Genomic DNA, 12,500 nt, shown 5'->3' with positions numbered 1-12,500 from the left:
CGTTGCCCTCCTGCTCTTTCCTTCTCTTCTCCTGCTATTTTCAGCACCAGACCTTGTCTGTGGTGACTGCTGGCTCATCGAGGGGGATAAGGGCTACGTATGGCTGGCCATCTGCAGTCAGAACCAGCCGCCGTATGAGACAATCCCGCAGCACATCAACAACACAGTGCATGACTTACGTCTAAATGAGAACAAGCTCAAGGCCATATTCTTCTCGTCACTGAGCCGCTTCACAAACCTGACAGACCTCAACCTGACCAAGAACGAGATCTCATACATTGAGGATGGTGCCTTTGCTGGCCAGGCTAACCTTCAGGTGCTGCAGCTGGGCTACAACAAACTGACCAATCTGACCGAGGGCATGTTGCGAGGACTGGGACGTATACAATGCCTCTTCTTGCAGCACAATCTCATTGAGGTCATTGCCACAAATGCCTTCTGGGAATGCCCCAGCCTCAGCAGTCTGGACTTGTCCTCTAACAAGCTGGCTCGATTGGACTCGTCCACGTTCAGAGTGTTAGGAAGGCTGATGGTGTGTGAGCTGGCAGGGAACCCTTTTCACTGTGGCTGTGATCTGTACAGCTTCCTTGTTTGGTTGGAGGCCTTCAACAATGTCACACACACCTATGATCGATTACAGTGTGAGACTCCACGGGAGCTTTTCGGCTATCCTTTGCTAAGTCCCGTCGGAGGACCTGGTCGAAGTGCTCTCAACATCCTTGCCTCCATGTGCAGAGATGGAGTGTTTATCCCAGGGATGACTTCATTGCCACCAGATTTGGATTCCTCAGGCATGGGGCCTGATATGTTTGATCGTTTTCAGCCCACAACCTTATCTTCCTCTGAGAACACATTCAGTCCCAGTATCACACTTCAACACGTGTCTCTTTCTTCAGCGTCCCTGCTCGTGCAGATACCACGGCCCTACAGCAAGATGTACATCTTAGTACAGTACAATCAGAGCTTTGTTTCTGATGTGATGAACCTGAAAAACAAGAAGGAGCTCATTACACTAAACAAGCTCATACCAAACACCAACTACACTTTTTGTGTGGCCTCCATACGCAACTCACAGCGTTTTAACCACACTTGTCTTCACTTTTCCACTCGGACTCCTACTACAGATGACTTACTACCCACCCCATCCACTACCACGCATTACATTATGACCATTGTGGGCTGCTTGTTTGGGATGCTGATTGTTCTTGGCCTGGTTTATTACTGTTTAAGGAGGCGTCGAAGGAAAGAAGAGAAAGAGAAATCAATTTGTGTAAAAAAGACTATCCTAGAAATGCGATATGGACCCGAGGTTGCAGCTTCAGCTGCCAGTGATCTGTCAGCAGTACAGAAGCTCCATGACCAGACCCACCACCAGCATCACCATGGAAAGCTCTCCATGTCCTCCTCTGGCTCAGGCATGCTAGGTCATGGCCCTGGTAATACTAGTTCCTCGCGTCTCTCCACCATTCCTCAAGTAGAGAAGCTGGCCACGGCCTTCTCTGAGGCAATGGCAACCAAGAGCAACTACATGGATGTTAGGACCTCAGGAGCAGGAGATGAGAGAGGGCGAGATGGAGTAAGGCATGCTGTTAGAGCAGAAGACCTAATGGAGGAGGAAGATGGTAGTGACCTGTTAGATGACTCAGATGGTGATGATTGTCGTGGGTCAGCATCTGAGATCTCTACTATTGCAATGGAAGTTGATAAGGTTAACCAGATCATTAATAACTGCATTGATGCTCTTAAACTCGACTCTGTAGCAGCTGCAGTGTCCTCTGCCACTACACTGAGTGGTAATCCCACATCACCACCACCTAGTAGCACTTCCTCCATAACCAGAGGGCTAATACCACTCTCACCCGGTATCAGTGAAGCCTGTCAGGTCCTGCAGTCCCCAAAAATTCCTCCTCCACCTCCTCTGCCTCTTACAACTCCCCTTTCTGAAAGGCCAGGGATTACAGGAGGCGGCTTTGTTTCGCCTCCATATCGTCCACCGCCACCAGCAACGGCAGTTAGACCTATTCAGCGACAGATGAGTGCAGATGCAGCTGTGATTGTCAGCTCTTCTAAGAAGCATTGTGGTCCTGTTAGTGGAAAAGCTCGGGTGTACAGCCTGGATGTGCCAGAACCACGTAGTCCTGATCCCTGTCAGTATCCTGAGAAGGGAAGCCCAATCCGCTGTGGGAAACCTCTGGATAAACTACCCTTGGTTGGTAGTGGTGTAGGTTGTAAAATGGATGGAGTCACTGTGGATGGTGTGAGACTTCAGCAGCACTTGGAGGTACATCCAGACTTCCACTGTGCAGAGCATCGTCATTCGGTCCCTGCCCTTTATTACGAGGGCTCCCATGATTCCCCTGCACAAAGAGCATCTTTCCTCAAACCCCTGTCACGTGCCAAGAGAGACGCTGCTTCTTATTCTCAGTTATCGCCCCACCAACAAAATTACTCCGGGTACTCGTCCAGTCCGGAGTACTCCACAGAAAGCACACTGCGAATCTGGGAGCGCTTCCGTCCATACAGAAAGGGTCCACACGAGGAGTCCTGTTACATTACAGCTGGAAATGCACTGCGCAAGAAGGTCCAGTTCGCAAAGGGGGAGGACCTACATGACATCCTGGACTACTGGAAGGGTGTTTCAGCACAGCAAAAGCTATGAAGCAGTTCTGGATCTAAAGGCTTTACAGTGCCTGAATCATTTCAAGATCCTCTGCGGAGATGTAGCCAGAAGGATGGCTAGTGTGTACAAAGCAAGGTTGAGTATGTCAGGGTCTGAGGACAAGTTGTACAGGATGAGTCATCAGAGAGCCAGAGGGAGGGAGAGAGAGAATCACAATACAGCCCACGTCTATGGTTGCATTAATTTAGGTCTAATTTTAAACCTGTAAGCTGAGGCCAATGATAAAGTCATTCCATAGGGCATATCATTTGTTGTAAAATAATTGTTTTTGCCACACATTCTTCTGTAAATCCATTGTTTATACTGATCACAAGCCCTAAAATCTCATTCAGCCACAGAAACCCTGTGCATGTGTTCTGTCTCCCACATAATTCACTGGCATTGCATTCATTTCTGAATTAACCGTGTGTGTGTTCAGAGGCTGCGCTGATTTTATATAAAGCTGCCAAAACCAGACTTTTTCATCTTTGTTCCAGAGCTGCCACATTTACATTTCAATAGAGTCTCAAAAAAGATAGATAAGAAAGGAAGAGGACAAAATATGAAAAATAATCCAGTAGAAACACCCGAGATCTTCAGCGGTGTCAGGATCTTTTGCTAGTTACACGAACAGAATGACAATTAAATTAAAGTAAAAATCAGGCAGCTCAGGTCAGGAACACCATCGTACAGGGCTGCAGGCTGTGAGACAAAAACAGAACCACATACAAATACAAAACTCCCCAAATACACCTATAGCCCCTCTGTTCCCAGCCATTATTTAATTAATATCTAGTTTGATTAGGTTAATTGATTAACAATGAACCAATGTTATTTTGTGTAGTGTGGGAGTTATGTCTATTCATTTGACTAATAACCTAAACGTCATTCTTCCGTAAGCCAAAAAATTAGGTCAGTGACAGAAAGATTAACATACTGAAGGTGTATCAGCAGTGTATGAGTGATGTACATCATCCTGAGAGTGGCTCCTTCATGATTTTGATATATAATAATTTTGTGATGTCCTCTAACATCCTAGATGATGATAACCATAACAACAATGAAATATATGATAAATGTGATAAACTAGCACAGTTTCTAATAAAGAAGTCCTTAGATGTAGGATGAAATCAGTAACAGCTGTAAGTTGTTTATGTTCTCCGTAGAAATCTCTGATTATTAACAGATCCATCAGTGAGACTCCTTCACAAACTCCTTCCCATCGCCTTTATCCAGCACTTCTTTCATGTACAGTGTTCGTTAGTTTGGTTTGGTGTTGCACCATGAGCATGAGATCTTACCCTGAATTCACATCAGAAAACAGGAGCGTAATCAAAAAGCCAACACTTTAAGCTAGAACAGTGTTAAAGGATGGAGAAGAAAAAGAGCAAAAGCTGCACAGCTGTATTTACAACACAGCTCATTGGACATGAAGATTAGATTAACTGTGACCAGACACAGTAAAAATAACCAAGTCACCTCAGAGCTTCAGAATAAGGGTGTGATACGAGTGGAAAAGAATTCTAGGCGTTATATAAAATGTGTGTGTTGTCATACACACGTCCGGTGTGAGTTGTCCTTCACACTAGTGTAAATACAGCACATTTATTTAAATCTTAAAATACACTCAGCTAATTATATCTCACTCTCTCGTTCTGGAGTTCAGCAGTCGCTGGTGTGTGATTTAGGATTCAGAGCTGGAAGTAAAGTTTGCTCTTACACACAAATGCGTTTTCAAAAGTGTCCCGTAAACGTTGACGCCTGAAGGAGGAGCGAGCATCGTGGTTATGACGAGAGCCGTGTATGTGAGACTAAAGACACACACAATCGTCAGCGAAAGCAGAGGAGTAAAAACCATCCGCCGTCCATCAGCCTTGTGATCAGTGAGAATGAGGACGAACTGTAACCGGAGGCTTACTGTGACAAACTTCCTGCTCATTTTTATTCCTGCTTTATTTCTATTTCTATGCTGAGAAACAAACTACAGTCAGTCCACATTCACGCATGACTGTAAAGTCACATGAATCCATTTATTTTGTCTCTTTTCTCTTTTCTTATGTCTTTACTGTAAAAGTCTGTTCTCTATTTCTGAAGTTAATTCACATTTGATTATTTTAAACTTTTTCAGAATGATGTATACTGATTGCTTGTTTTGGTTGTGAGATGTTCAGTCAGTGCTCTCCTGCTCAAGGACGTTTAACATTACCTCATTAAAACACAAGAGGCACAAAAAGCCTAGTCCATTCACGTTAAATGGTGTTTTCACTGCAGATTTCCTCCTGAACTCATCTGACTAATCCTCATAGTGCTGAGTATGTGGGGGATGTGGTAGCCTAGTGGTTATGGTGTCGGATTACCAATCAGAAGTTTGTGAGTTCAAATCCCAGGTCCACCAAGCTGCCACTGCTGGGCCCCTGAGCAAGGCCCTTAATCCTCAATTGCTCAGTTGTATAAAATGAGGTTAATGTAAGTAGCCCTGGATAAGAGCTTCTGTAATGTAATGAATAATTCTTATAGTACTGAATCCTCACATTACTCTCTCTGATCATCTGCTGTTAATGTTATAGATTTTTGCAGCATGGTGTTTTTGCTCACCTCTGGGATTTCTATTAGAATTATACGTCATGTTTTGGCTTGAGAGAAGCCTGAGAGTTCACCTGGGAATGTTCGTAGTGGTTAATTAGTCGATCTGGTCAAATGTCAACAGTTTTCTACTCTGTAACACTGAGATGATAATTACACGCTCGAGGCTCGGCTCGTTTTCCCCGAACAGCACGACCTTCCTCACCGGTCAGGGTCAAAGCAGAGAGACAATTACTGCCGCTTTTGGTTAAAGAATGAATGTGTTTCTCACGTTTAGAATAAAAGCAGAATAATCACATGCGTGTTTATGGTTAACAACGTTTACCTCCGACTGGGACTTGGTGTGGTGTTTAGCTGTAAAATTAACTTCATGCTTACATTTATCACATGACCACTTTTAATCAACCTCACACAGGTCCACTGTGTGTGTGTGTGTGTGTGTGTGTGTGTGTGTGTGTGTGTGTGTGTGTGTGTGTGTGTGTGTGTGATGTTTGATGATGAGAAAAACACAGTAAATCGTAAAAACATCATGATAGACAAACAAACTCCCAAAATGTTTAGTTTTCTACACAGTTTTAAACACATTTTATAATCTAGTCTGTCAGCAGGAGCAGTGTGATATAAATGTGCTCGCAGACTGAGAAGATAGTCAGAATTTTTTTATTTGGTTCTCATCAGATTATGTTAGTAAAAATTAACGTCTTAAATGAGATTATTTTTGTATTTTAATAGAAAGGAGCACAAGAACACCACTGACACGGTGTGTGGTATAAGACAGAATGGTGTGGAGAAAGGTTAAGAGGCTAAGACATTAAAACACTGAGAGACTGAGACACTGAGAGACCGAGAGTCTGAGACACTGAGAGACTGAAAGACTGATACTGAGACACTGAGAGATTGAAACACTGAGAATCTGAGACATTAAGACAGTAAGAGACTGAAAGACAGATACTGAGAGACGAGGTTGAGGTATTGACAGATTTAAAAACAGTTGTCTGTTTTAAGAGCTAAATGTTGCTCAGATGAGTCTGATAAGTTTCTTCATTGGAGATCATGTGCAGGCTCTGGATCAGGAGCAGAGGGACGGTAATCACTGTAAGATTCCAACACTTTATAAGCTCCTTATCTGTGTCAGTGTGTAGAAGCAGCTCAGTGTGAAAAGAGGAAACAGTCAGTGAGAAACACAACGTTCATTCAGACTCCACATTTAATACAGATAGAGTTCATTAGAGTTCACATTAAAAAACAAAGTTCTCAGCATGAAAAGCTCCTGCACTAAATGGCCGTGTTGTTGACACAAAAATCATTATTGTTTAGTCTGATATGGATAATTATAGGCTTTGTGTGAACTTCAGCGCTTTAAAGTCTCGATTCACTCTTTGTTTAAAATCAAAAGCTGAGGATTTTCCTGAAGCCAAGATAATTGGGATTCTTTTAAAAAAGTTTTATCTCCCTCTCTCTCTCTCTCTCTCTCTCTCTCTCTTTCTCTCTCTCTCTCTCTCTCTCTCTCTCTCGCTCTCTTTTTCTCTCTCTCTCTCTCTCTCTCGCTCTCTTTCTCTCTCTCTCTCTCTCTCTCTCTCTCTCTCTCTCTCTCTCTCTCTCTCTCTCTCTCTCTCTATCAGTGATGCCTAAAGAAAAGTATCCCTCTGGCTGAGGGCTGTATTTCCTTGTGATGTTTACAGCAAGCTTCTCAGGTTCCCATCAGATGTGGGTGTGTTAGAGGATGTGGTGGGAAAGTAAAGTGGGACAGAACACAGGACGGATAAATGGAGTCTTTTCGAGCCAGAGGGAAGAAGGAACGGACCAATCAGCTCACGGCTCCGGCCCTCAGTACTCAAGAGCTCTGATAGCCTAATTGAGGCGTAAATCTTTTTTATCAGGCTTTGATGGAGAATGGGGAGGGGGTGGAGGGGTGGAGGGGTGGTTAGAAAGACTGAGAAAAGAGAACGCTGGAAACACTTCAGCATCAGGAGAGAAGATAAAGAGATGATAAATAACACAATAGGAAGTGAAGACATGAGAAGGTGTGAACAACAAACATGCAGAGACTTGATCAGTGTTTAACTGGAGGAATGGGAAAAATTCCAGAGAGAGAGAGAGAGAGAGAGAGAGACAATAAGACAAAGACAGGGCGAGAGAGACAGAGAGCGGGAGACAGAGAGAGAAACAGATAGAGAGAGACAGGGAAAGACAGACTAGGTCTATTTCTGATTCATTCTTAGCACTGAACTCCACAGACTCTGAGTTTTTCTCCACAACACAAATTAAAGTCCCCGTAGCTTGACTAACCCCATCTTCTCACCACACCATCACTAATCCCTCTCTCTTCACTCTCCATTAGCCGCTTCTCAATTTACTTTATCAGTGAAGCTGCTGTGATCTCACGCTCTGTGCTATTGTACAGCATGACATTCATCTCCTTTGTGCTGTGAGAGATACGGAGCTGAGTGTCGAATCTATCTCAGCTCTCAGAGCCTGAAGAGCCTCCGCTTCTCCTCGCAGGAAGGTCCAGAGAACTTCTGCAGTTTCAGCCTGGATCCTCAGTTAGAGCTAACAACTTTAAGGACATTAAAATGGATTTAAATCCTAATTTGTAGGGGCGGATCAGAAACTATTTGAGTGCAAAAGTTTGTGAACCCTTAAATACAAAGTGAGGAGTGAGATTATCGTACCAGTTAACGTTCATTTAAAAGTTTTAACATTTATAAGCCGACCTACTGAATGTCTTTACTGTTATCACCACACATCTCTGTAGGCTTTACCTTTATGAGCTTAGTCACATCCTTCATTCCACTTTTAGCATTTTGAAACTCAGACTTTATTTGGAAAAATAATGGAAAAAAAATAGAATTCCTATTTATTGCTGGTTGCAATGCAAACCTTAAACTCTTGGTCACTTTGATTAACAATATGATTGAGTGGCATAAAAAAAGTAAAGAAATAAAGGAGATTAATCCATGTAACCTGAAACAGAAGCCTCAGACTCACAACACAACACTACACACTGTCACTTCTGCTGATTTACTCAGTTACATAAACATGCGTGTGAAGAAAGAACTCAGAAATAATACATCAAGTCACCAGCTATCTCTGGACGGTGCTGATAGAAACATAGAGGAAAGTGTTTTAGAGAGAAGTTACAGAAAGTTTCTGCACGTCACCTCTTTCCCTGCAGTAGAAGCGTATTCCTGAGGAAGTGCGCTGGTGCGGAGGATTAACACCTCACACTGGCACTCACACGGAGAGCGAGCCTCCATCAGTGGGTGGGTGCGGAGGCGGTGTTTCAGGAGCCTGCATTTAAATCTTATTTATATAATGATTTCTAGTTTTTGTCTGGAAAATGTTTTTCATGAAGTTGCATGTGATGGAGCTCTGACAGTATCTGGGTTTTTTTGGGGGATTTATCTTCACCCAACCAGGTGTGAGTATCAGACCTCGAGAGCATCAGGATGAAGTCTGTAAATAACAAATATCGAGTTCTTGTGTTGGTTCCTTGTCTTCTCTTCAGTCTCTTGAGCAGGAGAGCAAATGTTTAGCTTAACCTCTGGCTCAGGAATCAAAATAACTTTCTACAAATTCTCCATGTATTTCCTGATATTATTTGACCTCAAAAAATTGATTTCTAATTTCAAAGTACGGGATTAGTGTGAAACAGACAATGAGCTAGAGCTGTGAATTTTGTATTTGTAAAAAATTCTCTAATGGATGTTTTTATACTGAGCTCGAATTATAGGTGTCGGTTTTGTTGTTTTGTTCCGAGTCAGGGGTGGGGTCAGTGTGAGGGGCGGAGTCAGCGTCAGGGGCAGAGTCATAGATAGGGGCAGGGTTAGTGTCAGGGGAGGGGTCATAGATTAGGACAGGGTTAGTGTCAGGGGCGGAGTCAGTGTCGGGGGCGGAGTCGTACATAGGGGCAGGGTTAGTGTCAGGGGCGGAGTTGTAGATAGGGGCAGGGTTAGTGTCAGGGGCGGAGTCATAGATAGGGGCAGGGTTAGTGTCAGGTGTCAGTGGAGGGGTCATAGACTAGGACAGGGTTAGTTTCAGGGGCGGGGTCATTGCCAGGGGCGGAGTCGTAGATAGGGGCAGGGTTAGTGTCAGGGGCGGAGTCATAGATAGGGGCAGGGTTAGTGTCAGGAGAGGGGTCATAGACTAGGACAGGGTTAGTGTCAGGGGCGGAGTCAGTGTCAGGGGCGGAGTCGTAGATAGGGGCAGGGTTAATGTCAGGGGCGGGGTCATAGACTAGGACAGGGTTAGTGTCAGGGGCGGAGTCAGTGTCAGGGGCGGAGTCGTAGATAGGGGCAGGGTTAATGTCAGGGGTGGAGTCATAGATAGGGGCAGGGTTAGTGTCAGGGGAGGGGTCATAATCAGGGGTGGAGTCATAGTCAGGGGAGGGGTCAGAGTCAGGGGCAGTTAAAGTCGGGGTGGGGTCAGAGCTAAGGGTTGTGGGCGGCTTCACTGAGCTGAACCATGACTTTTTTCCACAGGTTTGAGGGTAGAGAGAAAAAAATAAATAAATAAAGATGATATTTGCATGACTTACTGTATTTTCAACAAGAAGATTTAAATTATTGTGTATACTGAATGGATGTGTGTTAAATTCAAAACATTTAGGAACTAAATTATTCGTTAAGATTAAGTTTGAAGGTGTAGATTTGTTTTCATATCGCTGTACACGTGTACTGATGAAGTCATTCCAGCTCGATCCTCCTCTCATCATTCCTGCTCACTAAGAGAAGGTGTGAGAGAAAATCCCCAAAGGTGTTGCTGTGGAAAAGCTTTCGGAATCACAGGAGCACAAAACTGCTTACATCTGGAAAACTTTAGCTCTCAGATTCTCCTGGAAAATATTCCCAAAGGATCAATAACTTCTTTGTCTTCTGTTTAGTGTTAAAGCAACATTTTCTTCAGTCCACTGTAATCACTGTAACCCCAACACACACACACACACACACACACACACACACACACACAACATGACAGTGTTAAAGCTGGCAGAGAGCTGTGGACACGAGCTAGCTGTAGAATCTGTGGTGATTTGGTCTGAAACCTCCATCTCCAGGACCTTCTGTAGATCTGCACAGAAGCCACATGAGCCCAAGTGAACAAATGTAACACTGAGAAGAGGCTTGAAATGTTTCAGCAGATGATTTAAACACTACTGAACTGTTTATTTCAGGATGTGTGGTGAAAAAAGGTGTGTAAGAAAGAAGACAGTATAAAGCTGGAACCAGTTAAGAGTCCAAACACTGACAGAACCCGAAGCACTAAACCACACCACCGTCTTGTTTATCTCAGCATGACCATCACCAGTGCATCCTGGGAACCTGTATTATTTATCCTTCACCTCCTAAACACCAATAATCAGATTTAAGGAACATCATTAGGGCTTCAGGAGCATGATGACCCTCACGTTCTCCATCACGTGTCCTGTTATGCTTCAGTAATGTTCAGTTCAGATTAATAATTTATTTTTTAAAGCCCACTGAGTGAAATAAATCATATCTCACTTCCTGTTCTTCAGCGTGCAGCTCTCCGTCCGTCCCACTCACCATTTACACACCAGGAGAAAAAAGCTGTCTTTTTTCTATAAATGTGCCAAGATTCTTAATAATGCCTTTCTTTTACTTTTTTCTACCTTTAATGATGTGCTGTGATTCATCCTGAAAGTGTGAACCAAAGCTTTTCCATGGCAACACGTGGAGCTGTACCGACTATACAAGACATTTATATTTAATCTACAGCGAGGTTTCTGCAGAAAATCAGGCAGAACCCACAGAGACTCCTGACACTTCTAATGAGTCTCCTTACTGAATCCTTTCATATCAATTCTGGACATTTCTTTTCTTTTTCTTTCTTTAATTAAAGAGATTTTTAGAAAGAACTCTATGGGTCTAAAGAGTGAACCAAATTCTCTGAAACTTCGTTACTTTCACACAGAAAATCTTCTACTGTTACTGACATGTAACTCTTTCCCTCCTGCTTCTGTACAAAAGATCCATTTCTATATTTGCAATAAATTTATAATTAAAGCGAACAATGTGACCTGTTTGAAGATCAGAATTTTTGTCTGAATTTTCTGGCTGTGTGCAGGGTGTGTGTGCAAGGTGTGTGTGTGTGCGTGCAAGGTGTGTGTGTTTGTGCAGGGGGTGTGCAGTGTGTGTGTGTGTGTGTGTGCGTGCAGGGGGTGTGCAGTGTGTGTGTGTGTCTGTTGTTGAGTTCTGGGGAGTTGTTCATATCTCACAGTCATTGTTGTCAAACAGAGACTCATGAGTTAGTTCTGAGTTTTAGATAAATCAGGTTTAAAACAGTTAGGGGTTAGGGTTAGGTGTTGGGGGTTGGGGTTAGGGGCTGGGGGTTAGGGTTAGGGTTAGGTGTTGGGGGTTAGGGGTTGGGGTTAGGGTTAGGTGTTGGGGTTAGGGTTAGGGGTTAGGTGTTGGGGGTTAGGGGTTGGGGGTTAGGGTTAGGGGTTAGGTGTTGGGGTTAGGGTTAGGTGTTGGGGGTTAGGGTTAGGTGTTGGGGTTAGGGGTTGGGGGTTAGGGTTAAGGGTTAGGGGTTAGGGTTGGGGGTTAGGGTTAGGTGTTGGGGGTTAGGGGTTGGGGTTATCTTCAACGTTGATCTCACTCACTCATTTTCTACCACTTATCCGAACTACCTCGGGTCACGGGGAGCCTGTGCCTATCTCAGGTGTCATCGGGCATCAAGACAGGATACACCTTGGACGGCGTGCCAACCCATCACAGGGCACACACACACACTCTCATTCACTCACACACACAAGGTGGAGGTGGGAATCGAACCCCGGCCCTGGAGGTGTGAGGCCAACGTGCTAACCACTAAGACACCGTGACCCCCCGACGTTGATCACAGTGAAGGGTTAGGGTTAGAGAGACAGAGAGTAACCCTAACCCTAGAGAGTGAAAGAGACAGAGAGACAGAGAGAGACACACAGACACAGAGAGAGAGAGAGAGAGAGAGAGAGAGAGAGAGAGACAGACTGAGATTTTTAAAAGTACATTTATTTCATTATACAAACAGATTTACAAAGTCACACAACAAATAAATAAATAATAGATTCCTGTCCATATTATTCTAAAAGACAAGGTGTATTTAAAAAGGTGTAAAAATGACTTTCCCTTCGTTAACCGAGCACAAAGCTTCATTTTTACACCATCTTGTTACAAAGGCAGTAAGATCATGGACAGTATTAATAAAATAAAAGTCATCAGTACTCTGGATTTGACATATGATATGAATAGTGCTG

The 12,500-nt window shown here is 43.8% G+C and overlaps 1 protein-coding gene across 2 annotated transcripts in view; it reads left to right on the top strand.

The window, feature by feature from the left end:
- The window catches only part of LOC132861500 (protein phosphatase 1 regulatory subunit 29), a 37,013-nt gene extending 29,895 nt beyond the window's left edge, over window positions 1–7,118 (top strand). For both annotated transcript variants that reach the window (XM_060893055.1, XM_060893056.1), the window contains exon 2: window positions 1–7,118. This exon is cut by the window's left edge and continues 257 nt beyond it. In XM_060893055.1, the coding sequence (XP_060749038.1) occupies window positions 1–2,659 (2,659 nt within the window). In that variant the 3' untranslated portion in view covers window positions 2,660–7,118.
- Window positions 7,119–12,500: the final 5,382 nt, after the last annotated feature.

This window comes from Tachysurus vachellii, chromosome 18 (genome assembly GCF_030014155.1).
Source record: "Tachysurus vachellii isolate PV-2020 chromosome 18, HZAU_Pvac_v1, whole genome shotgun sequence".
NCBI classification, from domain to species: Eukaryota; Metazoa; Chordata; class Actinopteri; order Siluriformes; family Bagridae; genus Tachysurus; species Tachysurus vachellii.
This window is presented reverse-complemented; position numbering and strand designations above follow the sequence as displayed.